We start from the raw sequence: 21,312 nt of genomic DNA on the forward strand, positions 1-21,312 counted from the left end.
ATCTCCAACTTAAACTGTGCATTTGTCTGTTTCTCAATTCTATCAGTCTTTTAAATAGCAGCTTTATTGAGACATAATTCACATATCATACAATTCATCCACTTAAAGCATATAATTTAATCATATCTAGTATCTTCTCAAAGTTGTACATAACAATCATCACCACGGTTAATTTTAGAACATTTTCATCATATCAAAAAAAGAAACTCTGTAACTATTAACAGTCACTCCCCATTTCTCCTCAACTACTTCCTTCCCTCAGCTCTAGGCAATCATCGATTACTTTCCACCTTTATAGATTTACCTATTAAGAACGTTTTGTATAAATAAAATAATAGAATATGTGGTCCTTTGTGATTGGCTTCCTTTACTTAGAATGTTTTCAAGGTTCGTTCATGTTGTAGCATGGACAATGCTACATGTATTTCTTTTTATTGACAAATAGTATTGTGACGTTGTATGTATATGTCACATTTTATTTATCCATTCATCAGTTGATGGCCACTGGGGTTGTTTCCACTTTTTGGCTACTGTGAATAATGCTACAATGGACATTTGTGTACAAGGAACTGCCAGGCTGTTTCCAAATCAGCAGTACCATTTTACATTCTTATTAGCAGTGTATGAGGGTTCCAATTTCTCCTCATCCTTGCTAACATTTTCATTACTTGACTTTTTTTTTTTTTTTTTGCGGTACACGGGCCTCTCACTGTTGTGGCCTCTCCCGTTGCGGAGCACAGGTTCCGGACGCGCAGGCTCAGTGGCCATGGCTCACGGGCCCAGCCACTCCGCAGCATGTGGGATCTTCTCATACCGGGGCACGAACCCATGTCCCCTGCATCGGCAGGTGGACTCTCAACCGCTGCGCCACCAGGGAAGTCCTACCTGATTTTTTATTATAACGGCCCCAGTGGGTGTGAAGTACTACCTCAATGTGGTTTTGATTTGCATTCCCCTAATGACTAATGATTCTGCATCCAGGCTCTGTGCATCCTTTGGGAGAGATGAGGCTGGTAGGGTGTAATGTCAATGTTTCCTTCTGATCTAGTACCTGGCTTCTTGGGCCACCATTTTCAGGTTTATTCTTGCAGAGGTAATTACTATGGTAGGTGGAAAGACAAGAGCAGACATTTGAGTTTCTTTTTTTGGCATTTTGAGGTAATCTTAGACTTTTCTTCTTTAATAATGTGGTGAATTACATTAGTAGATTTTCTAATTTTAAACTCGGTATAACACTAACTTGGTCATGATGTATCTTTTAATAGATTGCTATATTCACTCTGCTAATATTTTAAATAGGATTTTTCCATCTGTGTTCATAAGACAGATTGGTCTCCAATATTCCTTTCTCTTACAGCCCATCACTGGTTTGGATATCAAGGTTATATTAGCCCCATAAAATGAGTTTGAGAGTGTTCTCATTTTTCCATTCTCTAAAAAGCTTGTAGAAGATTCAAATTAGATATTCCTTTGAAGTGTTTGATAGAGCTTGCTTTATTGATTTGTAAGAGTTCTTTGTATGTTATTCATATTAATTCTTTGTCTGATAATGTAGATGGTGAATATTTTCTCTCCATGTTTTAATTTTTTTTTTTTTTTTTTTTTTTTTTTGTGGTACGCGGGCCTCTCACTGCTGTGGCCTCTCCCGTTGCGGAGCACAGGCTCCGGATGCGCAGGCCCAGCGGCCATGGCTCACGGGCCCAGCCGCTCCGCGGCATATGGGATCCTCCCAGACCGGGGCACGAACCCGTATCCCCTGCATCGGCAGGCGGACTCTCAACCACTGCGCCACCAGGGAGGCCCTCATGTTTTAATTTTATCTAAACATTTTTGTTATAAAGACATTTTAGGGGGTTCCCTGGTGGCGCAGTGATTAAGAATCTGCCTGCCAATGCAGCGGACATGGGTTTGAGCCCTGGTCCAGGAAGATCCCACATGCTGCTGAGCAACTAAGCCTGTGTGCCACAACTACTGAGCCTGTGCTCTATAGCCCGTGAGTCACAACTAATGAGCCCGCGTGCCACAACTACTGAAGCCCACGTGCCTAGAGTCCATGCTCCGCAGCAAGAGAAGCCACTGCAATGAGAAGCCGGCTCACCACAAGGCAGAGTAGCCCCCGCTCGCCGCAACTAGAGAAAGTCCGTGCACAGCAACGAAGACCCAACGCAGCCAAAAAATTTTTTAAATAAAATAAAATAAAAGACATTTAAAAAGTGTTATGAAGTCACATTTAAACATCTTTTCATGGTTTTGTCTATTGCTCAGGAAAGTTTTCCTTACTACAAAATTGGCATTTTTTTCTGAATATATATCCAATTGCTTCAAAATTTATTGACTGATCTACATTTTCCTCAATGATCTTAAAGTTAACCTTTATCATAAACTAAATATATAGACCTTTATCATAGAGTAAATATATGTGATAAGTGTGTGTATGTGTCTTCTCTCTTTCTCTCTTCTATCCTTGGGTCGATAAAACACTACTTGCTATAAAGTATGTTTTGATCTCTGGTGGGGAAAGATGTTTCTCATTTGCTTTTAAAATTTTTATTGGTTATTTTCGTGTCATTTCCCTCCTAGAATCTCTCTTTAGAATCAGTTTGTCAAATTTCATAAAAACTGCATTCCAATTTTGATTGGGATTGCATGGAATTTACAGACTAAGTTGACATCTTTGCAACGTTGAGACTTCCTATCCAGGAATGTGAATATATGACTCTCCATTTATTCCCTGTTTCTTAACAGCTATATGAGATTGGCTGGAACCTCTGATCCGTGTCTTGTTTCTAAGATTTCTCTTGATCAGCTCCTGCTTTGAGCTTAGCTTCCACTGAATTGGTTCAGTTTATAAGCCCGAATGTGTTAAGGTGTACTTTCCAAAGATGGCTGCACAAATATATGTCCCATCCTCCATGCTCTTCTTCTTCTTCTTTTTTTTGGGGGGGGTTGTTTTGTTTTGTTTTTTTGGTTGTTGTTTGTTGTTGTTGGCTTAAACAACAGAAGTTTATTTTCTCACAATTCTGGAGGCTGGTAGTTCAAGATCAACGTGCTGGCAGGGTTGGTTTCTCCTGAGATCTCTCTCCTTGTCTTACAAGTGGCTGCCTTGTCGCTGTGATTTCACACGGTCTTTCTTTTATGCATGTGCATTCCTCATGTCTCTGCTTCTTCCTACTGGTCTTGGAGGGTCTCCTGGGGGGGTGGGGGGGCCCTCTCTTGGGACATAAAAGCTGGTGGCGAACATACCTGGGAGTACTCACCTGAAGGCTGACATTTTGTTTGTGCCCCCATGCTCTTCTTGAAATGTGACATTGATACTCATCCATCAAGAGTTGGGGGTCTCTGTTCCTTCCCCTTGAAACTGGGCAAACCTTTGTAATTGCCTGCACCAAAAGAATGTGGTGAAGTTGACACTGTGTGACTTCCGAGCCTGGGTCCTGGGAGGCAATTCTGCTTTAGTCTGGTATTGTCCTGCTCTCACTGAGCTGCTGTGTAAGAAGTTCAGCTACCTTGAAGCTGCCATGTGGGAGATACTTGTGGCAAGCTCACAAAGGGGTGAAGGAGAGAGCTGCCCAAGAAATTCCATTTGTTCCAGCCTATTGGAGGCTTCCCAGTACAAACACCAGACACATGAGTAAAGAAGCCTCCTGCTGACCCCAACTCCAGTCACCATCTGACTGCAAACTTATAATAGACCTCAAGTCAGAACCAATCAGCAGAGCCATTCTTGAATTCCCAATCCAAGAAATGGTTGTTTTAAGCCACTCAGTTTTTAGTTTGTTATGCTGCAATAACCAATGAATACACTCATGTGTGCTGTCCAAATGTGAAGCTCATCCCCTTTTCACAGTCTCCAGACACACACAAAAAAACAACACTTACTCCTCAGAGGCTTTTGTGTGTTTAGTCTACAAAGAGAGGAAGAAATAAACAACATAAAACCAACAACTTTGGACATCCTATTTCTTAGACGTCCTTTACAAATATTTCCGCTCACCCAGGCAGTGCCCATCAGCCCTCTCTCACCTCCTCCTCCTCTCATCTTACTTCCTACAAACTTCAAATTCTTCTTCACTCTGTTAGGCAGTGCAATTAAGTTCTCTCAAGCCCTTTCTCCCAAACTCAGCTCCAGGACCCCCTTTCAAAGCCCAAGGCCCTTTGCCAACATGCCCAATGGAGTTGAACTTTCCCAGGTTCCAGAGAGTATTCACCTTCACTATTTTAGCTGACCTGCTTGTGGTTGTCTTCCCCACATTGGGTGCAGGACTGGTACACAGAGAGTCCTCAATAAATCATAATGAAAGCAGAAATGTATCAGGCACCTACTATGTGCTGCTTGCTAGGTAGGGTAAGGACATCATATGCATCATCCCGTTCAGCCTTCACAAAAACCCTGTAAGATAGGGACTATTATTATTTCTTTTTACAGATGAGCAAACTGAGACTTCATATGGTTTTAGGTCCTGTGGTGATACTCAGTGACAGAGTCAGATTCCAAAGCACTCTACCAACATTGCTTAAGTGAATGAAAGGGAAGGTAAGAAACTCTGGAGAGAGGCTATACTTGACAGGTTGGTTTTGGAAATTCTGGTAAATAAGTTGATGGTTGTTTCCATGATCATGGAGGAGCTCACTTGGAGGGAGAGAGCTGGCCAATCCCACAGACTCTGGTGCTTAAGGGAGCTGCAGAGAAGAAAAAGCAATAGAAGAAGGGCTGGATGGTGGACACCTGGACAGGGAAGACTTCAAGGATGGAATGAATGGCCAAGGCAGACCCAGGTGCCAACAGCTTCATGACAGGAGGACTGAAGAGGGGTTAAGCCTCACTGGTGACCTCCAGCAGGGGCAGAAGCAGGGAGGTGAAGGAAGATGAGGAAGTTTAGAAGTGCTAGTGAAGCCAGAGGGAGGAGGCGGAGTGGGTATTCATAGGATGGCTGATCCAGGAAGGGTCTTGGTATGTTTTAATACGGAAGAGGCCTCATTGATTGTATGTGGAGAGGGACGAGGTGGGTGGGGAGGGGCAGAGCCTGCCCCAAGGTCTGCAGAACCTGAGGCGCCCTGGGCCTGGGCCCTGGCATAGAGAGCACCCAGGCCGGGGCTCGCAGGCAGAAGTGGCCGAAGACATGGCTCAGGGGATGGGACGCGGACTGTGGGTCGGGGGAAGGGGCTGGGTCCTGGAGATCAGGCTGGACAAGGACCTGGGAAGGCCCTCTGCTTCCTCAGAGAGAAACGGAGGCGTGGTCCCCGTCCGGCACCCCGGCGGCTCTTCGGATTACCCGGCCGGTGCCTCGGGGAAGCCCGAGGCGAGGATGGAGGGTGGGCGCTGGCGGCTGGAGGCATCCGAGCGGGGCGGAGCTGGGCCGAGGGCGCCGGCCTCCCTCCCCGGGTCCTCTCAGGTGACAGACCCCCGCGGGCCCCCCGCCCCGCCCCGCCGCATATTCAGGAGGCCGGACCCGCCCAGTCCGAGAGCAGCTAGCGCGGCCGCGCCGGGAGCCTCAGCGGTCGGTGCGTGCGTGGAGCCGGCACCCAGCCTCCTCGAGTCCGCCGCCCGCCATGGCCCCTGCGGCCGCCCGCCGCAGCCTCCTGGTTCTCCTGCAGGTGCTCGGGCTCGCCCTGGCGCAAATCGTAAGTCCCGCGCCGGGGTCCGGAGTGCGGGGTCTGGGTCCGGGGTTCAGGATCCTGCGGTCTAGTCAAGGGCTCCCTCTGCCTGACCCCCACCCTCTGCTGACACTCCCTAGCGCGACGGGCAGCTTCGGACAGTCCCGCGGCGCACGTCCCCTTAGGAGGGGCACAAACGGGGGGCGTCTCGGCACAGTGAAAGGAGCTGGAGGAGCCGGGGAGCCAGAGGGACCCTGTCCCGAGATGCTCGGCCCTGCCTGGGACGGGCAGCGTGCGGCGAGAGCTGGCGCCGGGTCCTGGCAGCCCGGAGAGCCCAGGTGCCGGGGGACACAATGGTGCCCATTCACGGGGCTCCGGATTCTCCGCCCCCGCCGCCTCCCAGGGGGCGCCGGCTCCAGCCAGACGCCGCTCTCGCTGGCTGCTGCCTCTCTGCCGGGCTCGCGCGCTCGCGTCTCACTTTCGAGGGCCGGCTGGGGGGAGGGGGCCTAACGGGACGCGGGCGCGGAGGGGCAGGGCCCGGGCGCCAGCCTGGCACTTCTCGGCCTGGGGAGGGCGCGGGCACCTGGCAGGCGGGGGACCCCCACCCGAGTCGGGGGTGGCCCCGTAAGAGAGCCACCTAAGGGAGGACGGAGGAGCGGTGCTGCGAGAGGGGTGCTCTGAGTAGGAGAGAACAGGCTTCCTTTCCCTGGGTCCCCTCACGCCCCGTCTCTCTGCGCCTCCCCAGCTGTCCCGTCGGACTTTATCCGCACCGGGGGGAGAGGAAGGGGTACCTACTCACCTTCAGTATCTGTTGTTCACCTAAAAATAATGCGAGCAACCGTCCATTGAGGAGCGAGCGTCTCTAGGCACCATCTTCCTTACCATCGGTTATTTATTTGAGCCATCAGCATCTACATCTGTTCCCACCCACGACAGCGCAAGGGCAACATGGTACAGTGGAAGGAGGTGGGCAGACCTAGGACGGAATTCTGGCTCCACCGCTTACTTCCGGTGATCACGGACCCCTTCATCTTTCTGAGCCTGTTTCCTCAACTGCGAACTGGGGCTTGTTAGTTTCGGCCTCACAGTTCTAAGCATTCAAGAAGATAATATATGTAATGGTACACAATATCTGGTACACAGTGGGTTTTCAATAAACGGGGAGTTCGCGGCTCCCTGAGGAGCGCCCTTTCCTCAGGGTGGGGTACACTCCTGGATGCCCAGTTCCCTGCACTATCTGAGGGCTGCACCCCTGTATGTGTTTTCAGAGAGGTCCACCAGGAGAGCGGGGGCCCCCGGGCCCGCCGGGGCCACCGGGAGTGCCTGGATCCGACGGAATCGACGTGAGTCTCTAACTTGGGACGGGATGGGGAGAGAGGCGGCGGACAAAGGGGAACTTTGTGAGCCCTGGGAGTGGGGGGCGGGGGGCGGGGCAGTGAGGTTGACGCCTGGAGATGCAGTGCCCCCTGTTGCCAGTAGGCGGCGCCAGCCTGCACCACAAGGAGACCGTTTGTTCTACAAAAACCTCAAACCAGCCTCGAGAGGAAGAGCCCCTCATAGCCGCCGGCGGACAAGGAGCTGCTGTTCGGTCTGCCCGCCACAGCTCACAGCGATTCCTTATCCCTCGCCCCCTCCTCCCTTCTTTTTTGGGGTGGGAGACACCCTGCCTCCTCGCCCTGCCCTCTGGCACGTCTGGATGCTTCTTCAGGGTAGCTTGGGAGCCTCGGCCAGACCGCTGACCAGCTAGGGCCAGACTCCGGTCTCTTCTCTTTGCATTTTTCTCCCCGATTTAGAACCAGCTGGTCTCGTTCCCTGCTCTCCCTACCACAGTGAGGGTTAAATACCACATTCTGGATGCTCCCCCAGGAGGTCAGCCCCATGTTTACCCATCTCGACAGCCTTCTATTCAACCTGGTGCCCTACCCTCCAAACACAGGGCGCAGGGTCCCTGCCAGGCTCTCTGGCCGCCACAGGCTCTGAAATGCCTGGAAGCTTCTCTGGGGCTGAATGTGATTCCACAGCCCATGTCTGTCCTCCACCAAGGATCCTTTGTCACAGGGGAAGGAGGTCTTTCTTGCCTTGGTGACAGACTGAATCTGTCCCCTTGGTCCTTGCCCTTGCCCCATCTCGTTTTCCTGACCCTAACCCAGAAGGCCGCCACTGCCCCCTTCGCTTACCTCCCCTTCATGTTTTCCTAAAAACCCCACGTTTCTCCCCACACTTGCTCAAATCCAAGAGGCACCTGCTCTCCGAGGTAACTTGGAGCCAACAACCCTGTTCGCAGGTCTCCTAACTGGCCCCTTACCAACACTGGCATGACTAGAACCCACTCGCATGCTGTTATCACCCTCTCCAGCCTGCCTGGGATTGGTGTCAATCCACCTATGGTTTTCTTGAGGGAAAGGGAGCTATTTTCCTAAAAAGCACAAGGCTTGAGAGGACCCAGGACAGAAGAGAGGAGAGTGAGGAGAGGAGCATGTGGGACGGGCCAGCCAGGGCTTGTGTGCCCATCTGGGGGAGCACGAGCCATAGTGTGCTGTCTCAACAACTTGTATCTTACAGGGTGACAAGGGGCCCCCTGGGAAAGCTGGCCCTCCGGTGAGTGCTTTTTCCTCCTTGACCTCTGACCCTTCCAGGTCTTGCCCTCCTGTGTCTAATGTTTGCTCCACTTCTGTTTTCAGGGACCTAAGGGAGAGCCTGGCAAAGCGGGGCCAGATGGGCCAGACGGCAAGCCCGGGATTGACGTGAGTACCTACCTGAGCGTTAGGTAGAGCAGGTTAGGGCTCCACCCACTGACTTCCAGAACCCAATTCTGGCATCTTCCCTGATCTGCTATTCGGAGCAAGATGGAGACTCTACAGCTGTGAGCCCCCCTCACCTTCATATGAGATTTTGACCTCACACCCACCCCAGGAGCATTGAATCACAAGCAAATGGGGGTCCAGAGAGGGGTTCTGCTCATCAGCAGAATTTAGTCTCACATTTCTGGCCCCCAAGTATCAAACTGAATACTCTGGGCAGAGCTGTCTTTATGCTCCCTCTCCCTTCCTCTCCTTTTTCCCTCCCCACTCCACCCGTCCCAGCCCCAGGCACCACTCAGGAGAGAAACATTATTTGGTTGATACCACAGAGTTCCCGGGGACCCCAAGGTCACAGGCTCCTGGACACAGCCAGGGGCAATGGGAAGTCTTGTTTTTGGGGCATACATTTGAGTCAGTCACTGAAAGATGGGAGGAAGAAGAGGCCCCCATGCATTGCCTTTGCCCTGCTGGTGCAAGAGGTGCCCATTAGGGCTGTGACCAGCCACCAGGGCCGTTCCAACTCGTCCACACCCTGCAAAGATTACAAAATATATTGCCTTCCACATCGGTTTTCATAGCCACCCAGAGAAGCAAGCATGATTATTAATTCATTTTGCAGATGAGAAAACTAAGGCTCAGAAAAAGTTGCCAAGGGCAGACATCAAGAAAATGGCTAATCCAGACCTATGTCTGTCTAGGTTTTCTAGACTCCTAGACTGGAGGCATGAGGTCTGGGCTGACAAATCTTTGGGCCTTGGTTTCTCATCTTTCAAAAGACAATAATCGTCAAGGACTATGGTGGGGACTGGGGGAAGGGAAAGTGAGGTGTTGACGCCCTTAGGCCTTCATGGAGTGTGGTGAAAGGCAGCCTGGGCCCACCCAGGAGAGACCTCTGGACCCGCCCTGCCCCGCGGGTCAGGGAGCCGGTTCGCCCCTCACGGATGTACCTTATCTTTCTTCGCCAGGGTCTGACTGGAGCCAAGGGGGAGCCTGGTCCCATGGGGATCCCTGGAGTCAAGGTAAGTAGCCTGCTGGGGACCTCAGCACGGGAAATCTAGCGCCAGAGTTTGGGAGGGGCTTCGGCAGACAGGAGCAGGGACCCAGGAGACTCCAGCCTCTGAGCCTCTCCCATTGCTCTTGCAGGGCCAGCCTGGGCTCCCAGGTCCCCCCGGCCTGCCGGTGAGTATAACTGGCAAGGGCTTTAAAGGACCCTTTGTGGGTAGGGGGACTTGTAAAAGGAGCCATGAACCTAGTCTTTTCTTCTCTTCCAGGGCCCTGGCTTCGCCGGACCTCCTGTAAGTCTGCAGGGGTGGGGCGGAGTCCCTGGGACTCTCTGGGAAGGAGGGTACAGAGGGCTTCCAGGGGACTGACCCGCATGGGGAGGGGCCAGCGTGCCGCGATGGTGTTGGAAATGGGCAGACTTGTCAGAGAACTCTGGGCGTATCCACTGGCTCTGAGATTCTCTGTCCCTTAAAGCCCTAATCTGTCAGCGTCTCTGGTGTTGGTTGCAAAGTGAAAGTGGGGAAGAGGGTCCTGGGTCCCTCTGTGCCAGGACTGGGCTGACCCTCTGAGGTATCCCAGCCACTGATGTCTCTGTCCCTAGGGACCAGCTGGACCTGTTGGCCTCCCTGGTGAGATGGGAATCACGGGCCCCAAGGTGAGCCCCAGCTACCCCTCTGCTCACTCTGCCTCCTGCCCTCTGCCTTCAAGCTGGCAAGCTGAGTATCTCTCCAGGATTTCCTGAGTCTGCCTCTGGCCACCAGGGAGCTCCCGCAGTTCTGGGGCAGAAACCCCTCCTGCTGAGCCCACCCTGTGGTAGGTCTTCCAGGGAGGCCAAGGGCTGGGGCCATCCCCCCGAAGATCAGGCCTTGATCTCCCCAAGAGCCCAGATCTCAGGAGGTGACCTGGAGGGCAGGGTGGACAGTGCAGTGGCAGGAACTGGAGGAGGGGGCAGGGGTGACCTAGGCAGGACTGGACAAGGGTATGATTTGGGCCCTTCTTGCTTCCAGGGGGATCCTGGACCAGAGGGACCAGCAGGGCCCCCGGGGCCCCCTGGGAAACCGGTAAGTGTCCTCAGACCTCCCACATGGCAGTGTGTAGCTGGGGAAGGACAAGAGTCCTTGGCGCAAGCCTGGGGTGGGGACAGTTTGCTTCAGGCTCCGTCTCCATACATCTTTTCTCAGGGCCGCCCAGGAACCATTCAGGGTCTGGAAGGCAGCGCGGACTTCCTGGTGAGAGGCGGGGTGGGGGAGGGGACGGGGAGGGGGCTGGGGCGGGGCTAATCCGGGGAAGGGGCGGGTCATCTTGAGAGGGGCGGGCAAGGAGATAGGTTCCTTCAGGAGGTAGGGTCAGAGGGAGATGGGGAGGGGCTGCAGCTGAGAGGTGCAGCCAGGTGCGGTGGGAGGGGGGATCGGAGCTGGCAAGATGGGGAAGCACTGCCCAGTTGGCCTGGGACTGGCCAGTGACCACAGAGCCCTGCGGGATTTCCTTTCCAGTGTCCAACGAACTGTCCAGCGGGCGCGAAAGGGCCCCCGGGGCTGCAGGGAGTGAAGGTGAGCTCCTGGCCCAAGTCTTGGGGGACGGGGTTGGGGGACGGGGTGGGGAGGGGACCTACTCTGAGCTCTCTCCTTCCCTGCAGGGGCATCCTGGCAAGCGCGGGCTTCTGGGAGATTCCGGCCGCCAGGGAAAGCCCGTGAGTGTGAGGGCTGAGGGCCCTGGGAGGGTGTGTGCGGAGAGGGGCCTACAGGAGCCCGCCTCCCATCCTTCTCCCTTCCCCTTCCCCTGTGGGGCTCTGGGGATAAAGCCTTGAGCTGGGAGGCAAGAGGCCTAGATTCTAGGTCAATGTGTCCCTGGGCAAGTCCGTTCTCCTTTCTGTGCTTCCATTTCCCCATCCGTCTGTCACATGGGACCATATGGTTTCTAGGAGGGCTTCCTGTCTGCTTTTGCTGGGAAGAGTATGGTGTCTTTGGTTGTCTGTATGTTTGTCTCTCGATCTGTCTGCCTATCTGACTGCTCTTTCCTGCCCCTTAGGGTCCCAAGGGAGATGTGGGTGCCTCCGGAGAGCAAGGCATCCCTGGACCGCCGGTAAGGAACATTTTCCAAGGGCCCTCCTCACCTCTCCTGGGAGACCTTAGTGGAGTCATTCTCCTGCTCTGGGCTCTAACTTGTGAAAGAGACACCTGTGTCCAGCTGGTGTGTCTCTGGGTGCGGGCGGAGGGAGGCTGAGGCTGACTGTGAGAGACTGGGGGACAGGAACCAAGGCTGTCAGCCAGAAGACTCACCTGAGGCCCAGCTTCTGCACTGTCCCTTTTGAGTGACGCTGGCGAGTCTCTCCCATCTCCGAGCATGAGTGACCATCCGTGATGGGGACTCCGTGCCTGCCTCAGAGAGGCACTGAGAAAATTGGGGGGGGGGTCAGGGAAGGTGTCACGAAGTGGGCCTTCTAGTGGCCATCGCTGTCATTCTTCTGTCTTGACAGGGTCCCCAGGGCGTCAGGGGCTACCCGGGCATGGCGGGACCCAAAGGAGAGATGGTGAGTGGGTCTGGGGTGTCCTGCAAGAGCTGCTGGAACCAGCCCCCTGGCCTCTGGGGTCCAGCCGGGACTGACCTGTGACCTCTGCTCTCCCCAGGGTCCTCACGGGTACAAAGGCATGGTGGGCTCCATCGGCGCCGCCGGGTCACCAGTGAGTCTGCTCCTGCTTCCGCCCCACCCACCTCCTCCAGACACAGCTCCTAGGGCTGCGGAGGGCTGCGGCTCCCCCTGAGCCCTCATAACTTGCATTTCTGTTTGTCCTTCTTGCCAGGGTGAGGAAGGTCCTCAGGGGCCACCAGGCCGAGCTGGGGAGAAGGGTGATGTGGTGAGTCCTCAGGCACCCCTGTCCAGTCACAGCCCCTGGGGAGAAACGGGTGGACTCAGCTCCACCCAAGGCTCACGTGTATGCACAAACGTGTGTGTGTGTGTGTGTGTGTGTGTGTGCATACGTTATTCTGTGTGTCTGTGCATGTGGGTGACTGATGTGAGGGAGGAACGTCTGTGCCCCGAGCCCAGCCAGCCCCAGCAGCCCCCTCCTCCAAGCTCAGCCTGTTGCTGATCAAATTCAGACTTTGGGAGAACCGTGTAATGCAGTCCCACGGTCACTGGGGCCAGACAATGAAATTCCAGGGAATCAGTCATGGGGCTAATGGGATTTGGTCCAGATCCCAGTTCTCTTAACTCTCTCTTTTTTTTAAAAGTAAAAGACTATCTCTTTTGAGCAGTTCTGAGTTTACAGAAAAATTGAGCAGAAAGTAAAGTTAGGGTTGTTTTTCTTTTTGTTAGTTTTTTTTTTTTTTTTTTTTTTTTTTTTTTTTGCGGTACGCGGGCCTCTCACTGTTGTGGCCTCTCCCGTTGCGGAGCACAGGCTCCGGACGCACAGGCTCAGCAGCCATGGCTCACGGGCCCAGCCGCTCCGCGGCATGTGGGATCTTCCCGGACCGGGGCACGAACCCGTGTCCTCTGCATCGGCAGGAGGACTCTCAACCACTGCGCCACCAGGGAAGCCCCTTTTTGTTAGTTTTTTATTGTGCAAGTTTTTTAACAAACGCAAAAGTAGGGAGAATAATATAGTGATCGCTTATGTACCTACCTCCCCAAATTAACCTTTTACCACTCTCACTTCGTCCATCCTCTTCTTCCTTTCTTTCCTTCACTTCATTGCTTTGCTCTGATATTTTCAAGCAAATTCTTAACATTACGTCGTTACCCACTTCTGAATGTATCTCTTACACATGAGGCCCTTTCCTCACATAACCACCATATCATTATCACACCAACAAAATTATCAATTATTCCTGAACATCATCTAATCATCAGCTTGTAGTCAATTTTTCCCAGTGATCTCAAACATGTCTTTTCAGGGTTCTTGTTCAAATCAAGACCCAAACCCAGTCCACACATTGTCTTTAGCTGTTGTGTTTCTTCACATCAGTGTCACTCAGGGCCTTGGTGGGTCTCAGGAGCGCGGGCTCCTCCCCTGTCCTGCTCCAGCCCAGCCTGCTTGGTGCTGACCTCTACTCCCTCCCGCTAGGTCCAGGGCAAACTCACACAACTAGGCCCCTCTCCTCCAGCCCCTGCACAGCATGGCCTGTGCCACAGGGACCCTGGGACCCGGAGGCCACTGTTCTCAGCTGTTCCCTTCTCTGAACAGCCAGACAGGAGTTCAGCCTCCTGCAGGTGATCTGATCTCTGTCTACTTTGCAGGGAAGCCAAGGTATCCGAGGACCCCAGGGAATAACAGGCCCGAAGGGAGCAACCGTAAGTGGACAGAGGGCGGGGTCCAGGCAGCTCTCCAAGCCCCCAGAGGAGGAGGAGCCTGGGATTCTAGACTAAACTCTGTTGCCGGTGGGCTGTCACCTCGGGAAATACCCTCTTTCTGCGCCTTAGTTTTTTCACCTGTAAATAGGGTGGTGATGTAGGAGAGGTCCTGGGACACTCATCACCCACACAAGGGAAGGACTGTGGTCCATTCCACGAAATCCCTTCCCACTTCCACTCTCCCACCCCCAATTGGCTGGTGGGGCTTCCCAAGGTGACCTGACTCACTTCCTACACACAGGGACACAGGTGGGTGGCCTGACCCTAGGCACCTCCCCACTGTGAGTGTCCCTTCAACTTTCCTCCTGAGCAGGGCCCACCAGGCATTGACGGCAAGGACGGGACCCCAGGCACACCTGGCACGAAGGTAGGAGTGGGGACGGCTGGTGGGATTGGGGCAAGGGTTAGGGCCCTTTCCAGCTGAGGCTCTGAGTCCCATCACACTGAGCCTGGAGGCCTAGGAGCCTGGGATCCTCACACATGTCACGGACACATTCCTGGTTGCCTCGGGGCCTCAGTTTCCTGCCTCCACTCGGGTGGGAGACTCATCTGTGTCTCTGGTTCTGTCTCTTGCAGGGCAGTGCAGGACAGGTGGGGCGGCCAGGAAACCCGGGCCACCAGGGCCTAGTGGTGAGTATGGGGCGGAGCCATGGGGGCTGCCACACTGCAAGTTGCTTATCCTCCTCCAGGAGGCCAGGCACTCTGTGGCCCACCTCCCCAAGGTGGCGTGAGTGGCTGATGAGATGGAAGTCACACACCCAGGGCTCGTGCTCTAGTCCTTGTCCCCACCCAGCTCAGGCCTCCTCACCAAGTCTGGCCTGGCTTAGGCTTCGTCATTCGGACAGTTGCTCCGGCCTTCCCTTTGACCATTCCAACCGTCCATGTTGGCTAAGTGGAATCTGACCATTTCTCTGCTAAACACCTTCCATGCTCCCCCGCCACTGCTGCCTCCAGGAAAGCCATTCTGTCCAGTCATTCAATAGAGTTACTGAGGTACAGTACGTGGCAGGGAAAGTTACGAACAGGACAGCTACACTCCTCGTCCTCAGCTCATCTTAGCATCTAAGGACCACCATGATCTGAGCCCAGCCTACCCCCTGCCTCATCAGCCACTGCCTCTCTTCATCCTCTCCCTTCTCAACATGGCCTTGGCTTTTCTGCCTCCACACATTCAAGCCTTTACTCGTCCCTCTGCTTGGAATGCCCTTCCCATCTCTCTGTGCCTTCTCACCGTCAGGCCCACCTCCATCCCACACCTTCTGGGAACCCGCATCCCTCCCTGCCAGGGGTACTGAGGCCGAGGCCTGCTAACATGTCCACGTGTAGACTGTGTTCCTGTGTGCACTCACATGTGGCCCTCTTCTCCCCATGGGCCACAGGCACTTGTAGGCAGGCCTTTCTGTACCCACCGCCTCTCTCACCAGGGATTCGCGGCTAGGCACAGTCAAGTTCATGGCTGGGCCTTCTGCTGTTCAGCTTCCATAAGGCAGGGGAGGAATCCGGGAGGCAAAGCAGTAGGTGCACAGAGCTCCCCCTGCCAGGGGAGAAACTGACATCAGCTTCCTTCTACAGGGTGTGCCCGGCCAGCCTGGGACAAAAGGAGGCCCTGGAGACAAGGTAAGAGGGCAGAGTTGGCTTCATCTGAGCAAGCGAGCCTGGGGGCAGGGACCAGGGACGTGGCTTAAAGACTGCAAGCCCAGTCCTCAGCCCAAGCTCAGAGACTTGGCCGGGACACAAGTCCCTTGGGCCTAACCACCTGCCTCCTGTCACCTCCCTCCCACCCTCATCCTGGCTAGAGGAGACAGGATGGCATGGCTGCATATCTAGATGAGAAACAGGAAGATCAGTGGAGTCCAGAGGACCTCACCAAGAACCCTCTCCTCTCCCCAGCTCATTTGGTTCCAGAGTCTTTTTAAGGTTCCCTGGGCTTCTCCGAGGCCAAGGGCCTGACTGGGCTACACAGACTGACCTCAGAACTCTGTTTTCCTGCAGGGTGAGCCAGGCCGGCAAGGCTTCCCAGGAGTCTCTGGTTCCCCCGGGAAGGAGGTGAGTGTCCCCTCTTCTGACACAAGGCCTCTTGCTTTGCTCCCTTCCCCCGCTCCCCCAGGCCTGAGGACCCTGCACGCATTGTATGGGGCCTGAATGAGACTGTGAGGTGGAGCCCTAGCCTAGGGGTGCCCTCGGTGCCAGTCGAGGCTCTGCCACTGACGCAGGGAAGCCCTCCTCTCTCTGGGCCCCGGTTTCCCTGTGTACAATGCAGAGAGGGTGGGAGCTGCTTCTGTCCTGGGGTAGGACCTCTCCAGATGGCCCAACTGACTGGGGCTGAGAATCCAGCAGGAAGTCATTCATTCATTCATTCCATAAACATTCACCAAATATCTGCAACCCACTAGACGCTGAGATAGACAGTCTCCTACGCACATGGAGCTTACAGTTTCGTGGGAGAGACAGACATTAAATTAAATAAATGATCGCATGATGACTACAACTGTATAGGGTCCTATGAAGGAAAAGTACAGGGACCGGAAGAAGAGGAAGTGAAGGAAGTCTTCCTGATGAAGCAAATTAGCTGAGCCCCAAGGGTGGGAAGGGGCTGGCCAGGTGTGGAAGGGAGGGATCCTCCAGGCTATTGCTCACCTCTGATTTCTCTGTCCCCCAGGGAGAGCCAGGGCCTCGAGGAGAAATTGGTCCCCAGGGCATCATGGGGCAGAAGGTAAGTGCCTGGCAGAGTGGCCCCTCCCTGGGGGCCTCTGCAGCAGCTGGCACTGCTGGACCCAGGATCTGGGTCCTCTCAAGGCTCCTCCAGTACCTGCCCAGTCCTGCCCAGCCTGCATGAGGCCTCCGAGTCAGGGCCTCAGTTTGCTGGTCTGAAGTGGAGCCAAGGACCTCCACGGTGGTGACAGCAGGAATGGAGGGCACCCTGACCACGCAGCGTCTGGGATCTGGCAGGAAGAGGCTGCCACTGCTGATAGCCGGGATGTGACCTTCACTTTCCATTTCAGGGTGACCACGGTGAGAGGGGGCCAGTGGGACAGCCAGGCCCTCAAGGCCGACAGGTAAGTGCAGGGTGGCTGAGATGGGCATGGGGAGCATGTCTAGGCACCTCATCTGACTTATTCCTCTGGTTTCTTTTCTCCTCAGGGCCCCAAGGGGGAACAGGGTCCCCCCGGAATTCCAGGGCCCCAAGGCTTGCCAGGCATCAAGGGAGACAAGGTACCAAATGGGGCTGGAAAATACCAGGGAAAGACGCCTTAAGACTCTGGGGGAGGAGTCGGTGGAGGGCAGTGAGATCCTTGAGCACCGCAAATCTTCGTGGAAAAAGTACTACCTGTGGGTCCCAAGGGACCCCGGGGTTGCGGGGCGGTGCGAGGCGGAGCTGCAGAGGGGAGTGTGGCCAGGAGCCGGGGTTGGAGGGACCCTGTGGACCCAGCCTCCCCTGGACCCGAGCTCACCAAGCCCCGGACTCCCCGCTTTCTCCAGGGCTCCCCAGGGAAGACCGGACCCCGCGGCGGAGTGGTGAGTGCCAGCATGTCCCCTTCCCCCGCCGTCTGGGCATCCCGCCTCGGGGCGGGGGACGCGGGTGTCACAGGCCAGCACAGCCGCCCCGCCCCTGCTCCCACGCCACGGGGGGCCACCGCGGTCTGACTCGGTCTCAATCTGCAGGGCGACCCGGGAGTGGCTGGCCTCCCAGGAGAGAAAGGCGAGAAGGTGAGCCGGCTGCGGGGGGCGGCGGGCGGGCCCTGGGACCCCACCGCCTCGTGACTGCGCTTCCTTGTGCTTGCAGGGCGAGTCTGGCGAGCCGGGGCCCAAGGGACAGGTGAGTCCTGCAGCCGCGACACCACCTTCCCCCTCTCCCGCCACCCCCTTCCCTCGGCGCCGCTGGGGACCAGGACCGCGGCTCCCCAGGCTTCCCTCCCCCCAATCCCATCCTTCCCCGACCCCGACCCCCACTGCCCACAGCGCGTGCGTCCTCTGACCCCAGCTCTGCCCCGACCCCTCTCGGCAGCAAGGAGTCCGCGGAGAAGCCGGCTATCCGGGCCCCAGCGGGGATGCAGGCGCCCCGGGGGTGCAGGGCTACCCCGGGCTCCCGGGCCCTCGAGGACTGGCTGGAAACCGAGGCTTGCCCGGACAGCCCGGGAGGCAGGGCGTGGCGGTAAGTTGGCCTCCGGGGGAGGAGGAGTCTCTTTGGAAGGCCATCTCTTTGGGTTGCTGTTTATCGCCCCAAAGGCTGGGAATTACCAGAGGAAGCTGGCTTCCCTGAGGCTGGTTCCAAACCTCAGGGTCAGAGAGGATGGGTGTGGGTGCAGGAGGGATTTCAGTCAGATGCTGAAACTACTTCAGGTGAGAAAATGGGAACAGGAGGGGGTCATCGCGCTGGAGCGGTCAGCCCTGGCAGCCAGGGGCTTCTTCCTGAAAGACCTCCTCTGCTTTCAGGGTCGAGATGCCAGTGACCAGCACATCGAGGATGTGGTGCTGAAGATGCTGCAAGGTGAGGGGCCGGGGGGCAACAACTCCTCACAAGTCAGGGCATCGCCATCCTTCAGGAGCCTCTTGAAGTGGCCTTGCTGGAGAGTCTGGAGTCAGGGGCGGCCATTCCAGCTCTGCGTCCAAGGGGCTGGGGACCTTACCTACATCCCTGCCCTCTCAGGACCTTTGACATCCGTACAACAGCCTGAGGAAGGTGGAGGTTAACCCCCAGGCTGTTCTGTGTGCACACGTAGGGACCAGGGGCCAGGGGCCAGGATGCTCTGCCTTCCCCAGTTTTACTGAGCTGACACCCATCTAACAGACTTCTCTGTCTCCCTCCCTCCCTCCAGAGCAACTGGCAGAGATGGCTGTGAGTGCCAAGCGGGAGGCTCTGGGTGCGACCGGGATGATGGGTCTCCCAGGACCCCCTGGGCCTCCTGGGTACCCAGGCAAACAGGGACCCATTGGGCACCCTGGCCCTCGGGGCATTCCTGGCATCGTGGGAGCCGTGGGTCAGATTGGCAACACCGGGCCCAAGGGTGAGTGCTATTCTGTGGTGGCCAGGGGATGGGGGTTTGGCCAAGACCAGCCCCTGGGGGGGGGGGTCTCAGTTACTGAGTTGATTGGCCTGCCTCCTGTTTTATCTTTCGTCATTCCCCTTCCCAGCATGAGGTATAGACACTTTCACCCATTTCTCCCACATGTGACTCCTGGGCTTGCTTTTTCAGTAGCAAATTGATAGAAATGAATGTACTGTTTTACAGATAGGGTTTTTGGGGGGTTTTGTTTGTTCTAAATTTACTTAGTGGTACTCCATAAACCTCCTTCCACGTCTCTAAAAGTGGGGAGGCAGATTAACAAAATACTAAAGGCAAGCTCGAGTCACAAGACAGGTGTGAGTCCAGACTCTACCACTTTCTCATTGTGGCTCCTGAACAAGTTACCTGTTTATCTTCCTGGGCCTTAGATTTATCATCTGTAAAATGGGGATATTAATAGCAAGAACCTCATAGTTGTCATGAAGATTACACTTATAGGTAACTTACATAGAGTTGGCACAGAGTAAATGCCAACTATTGTTATTATTAGACACTCTCCTGTAAAGAACTTTATCAGCTTTATAGTCTTCCATCCTTTGGACTTGCCTTTATTTAATCAGTTCTGCAGTCATTTCCAACTTTCCCCTATTATAAACTAGCACAAAACAAATAATTGTTGTGTGTGAAATAGAAATTAAGTAGCAAGCCAAGTAGAAAAAAAGCATTTTCCTATTCTGAAAAACTAAGGCTTGATTCCTTCTCTGCAGGAAAACGTGGAGAGAAGGGTGATAGGGGAGAAGTTGGACGAGGGCATCCCGGGATGCCTGGGCCCCCAGGGATCCCAGGTAAGATCTTGGCACTGCCCAGTGGCAGTTGTGTCCCTCGGCTCTGGGATTAATGACCCAAAGACAACTGGGTCTCTTCCATGGAGGCCTCATGCTCAGCCAACTCAGTCCCATACATCCGATTTTTGATACTTTTGGAGCACCCAGGAGCCTCTGGGTGGGGTCTGGCTGAGAACTGGGCAGCTGGGATTCTGAGGACTTCCTGGGTTGCACAAAAATCTGCTTCATGGAGGGAAAGGAAGGGGCATATGCTCCCCAGGGTCACTGATTGGGAGTTGGGAGGAAAGGACAATCAGAACCTGTGTCTGTGGCAGAGTCCCTTCTTTCTGTGGTGTCCTTGGCTTCATTTTCCCCACCTGAAAACTGAGACAGGAATTCTAAAGCTGAGACAGGAGTAGGCCTTGATGTCTTGACCTTCTCCCTCTCACAGGACTGCCTGGCCGGCCTGGCCAGGCAATCAACGGCAAAGATGGAGATCGAGGGATCCCAGGGGCCCCAGGAGAGGCAGGCCGACCTGGCCTGCCAGGCCCCATGGGGCTGCCAGGCTTCTGTGAACCTGCGGCCTGCCTTGGAGCCTCAGCCTACACATCTGCACGCCTCACAGAGCCTGGATCCATCAAGGGGCCATGAGCATCAGGCCAAGACAGAGCCCAGTGGGCATCCTGGGGGGAAAGGACTAGGTGCCCTCTGGGTGGACATGCATCCCATTCCTCTGCCCAGGAAACTAGCTTTCCCGGGACCTTTGACTGGGACCCAGGAGTCCTGAGGAAAAGTAAATTCTAAAACATGGGGGAAGGGAAGGGAGGACATCAGAGTAAAAAGGTGAGGCTAACAGACAGGGCAAGTGGCACCGGAGAGTGCACGGTCCAGAGGATGGGGTGGCTTTCCTTCCCGGAGCACCGCTCAGATGTCACCAAAACAAATGTCTCCTTAATTTGCACCATCCTCCACTGGCCATCTTGTCCTTGGGGCAAGTGGACTGATGCCTTTGCTGGTTCCTGATTCCATTTTCACCCCCTGGGCTTACTGGGTGACTGCCCAGAGGTGGCCATCCTTAAGCCAGTCCACTACTTCCTCCCTGCCTTCCTCCCATCTGAGTATTTAAACACCCATCTCCCTTCCCTTTCTGGCATCACCTTCTCCCACCAAACCGCTAGATCTACCCAGGCCTTTCTGTAAATAAAAGCCCCTGACTTGGGTACAAACCAGGATGTGAGTGTTGGGCTTAATTTCTTGTGGATTAGGGGTGGGCCTCCACGACCTGAGCAGGACGGTCAAGGGCTCCAGAAGGGGAGGGTGTAGGGCGGGGTACCTGCCTCTGGGTACATCCTGAATTATTAGGATGGCACAGCATATTTGAGGAACACCTGTGGGATGAACCTACAGGTAGAGTTAGGATGGTGACCCTCTGTCTAACTTTGGGCAGATCCTTCCCAGCCTTTGTACAGCTGGGCAAGGACTTGGCCTTGCCTCATTTATTCAGTAGAGCGCACCCAATGTCTTGCCAGGGCCTGACACACAGGAGGTCCTCTGAGTTTTGGCACCCACCGTGTGCTCGCCCTGGGGCAGGAGCTGGCAGCCAAGACTGGAAGACCTGGCTCTTGCCTTCCAGGGACTTCTAGGCCCGTGAGAAAAACAGACCTGGACCTGGATGATGAAGGCAGAAGTGACATTCACTCATGCCACTTTCACTGAGGAAACATCTAGGGGAG

General features: G+C 55.0%; 1 protein-coding gene across 3 annotated transcripts; it reads left to right on the forward strand.

Moving 5' to 3' along the window:
* Positions 1-4,899: 4,899 nt before the first annotated feature.
* Positions 4,900-20,878, forward strand: COL9A2 (collagen type IX alpha 2 chain). Of its 3 annotated transcripts, none has more exons than XM_081226345.1 (33): positions 4,900-4,951; positions 5,221-5,622; positions 6,864-6,938; positions 8,158-8,193; positions 8,277-8,339; positions 9,362-9,415; positions 9,540-9,575; positions 9,668-9,691; positions 10,000-10,053; positions 10,406-10,459; positions 10,580-10,627; positions 10,892-10,948; positions 11,035-11,088; positions 11,427-11,480; positions 11,875-11,928; positions 12,026-12,079; positions 12,200-12,253; positions 13,636-13,689; positions 14,063-14,116; positions 14,326-14,379; positions 15,322-15,366; positions 15,742-15,795; positions 16,409-16,462; positions 16,752-16,805; positions 16,891-16,962; positions 17,230-17,265; positions 17,413-17,457; positions 17,534-17,566; positions 17,756-17,902; positions 18,184-18,238; positions 18,567-18,755; positions 19,523-19,600; positions 20,031-20,878. In XM_081226345.1, exons 2-33 carry the CDS (start codon positions 5,551-5,553, stop codon positions 20,228-20,230), a joined length of 2,067 nt encoding a protein of 688 aa, XP_081082471.1. In that variant the 5' UTR covers positions 4,900-4,951; positions 5,221-5,550; the 3' UTR covers positions 20,231-20,878. The 3 variants fall into 3 exon arrangements, with proteins under 3 accessions (XP_081082471.1, XP_081082470.1, XP_081082472.1); XM_081226344.1 differs by lacking the exon at positions 4,900-4,951 and having other exon boundaries at positions 5,235-5,313; positions 5,441-5,622; XM_081226346.1 differs by lacking the exons at positions 4,900-4,951; positions 5,221-5,622; positions 6,864-6,938 and adding an exon at positions 7,201-7,464.
* Positions 20,879-21,312: the final 434 nt, after the last annotated feature.

The sequence above is a fragment of the Mesoplodon bidens genome (genome assembly GCF_964165515.1).
Source record: "Mesoplodon bidens genome assembly, chromosome: 2".
In the NCBI taxonomy this organism is placed as follows: Eukaryota; Metazoa; Chordata; class Mammalia; order Artiodactyla; family Ziphiidae; genus Mesoplodon; species Mesoplodon bidens.

Excerpts from the sequence above, each read along its gene's own strand:
- COL9A2 (XM_081226344.1), top strand. Across the intron at positions 9,416-9,539 it reads TGGGGATCCCTGGAGTCAAG|GGCCAGCCTGGGCTCCCAGG; the intron begins GTAAGTAGCCTG and ends TTGCTCTTGCAG. Across the intron at positions 9,692-9,999 it reads CTGGCTTCGCCGGACCTCCT|GGACCAGCTGGACCTGTTGG; the intron begins GTAAGTCTGCAG and ends CTCTGTCCCTAG.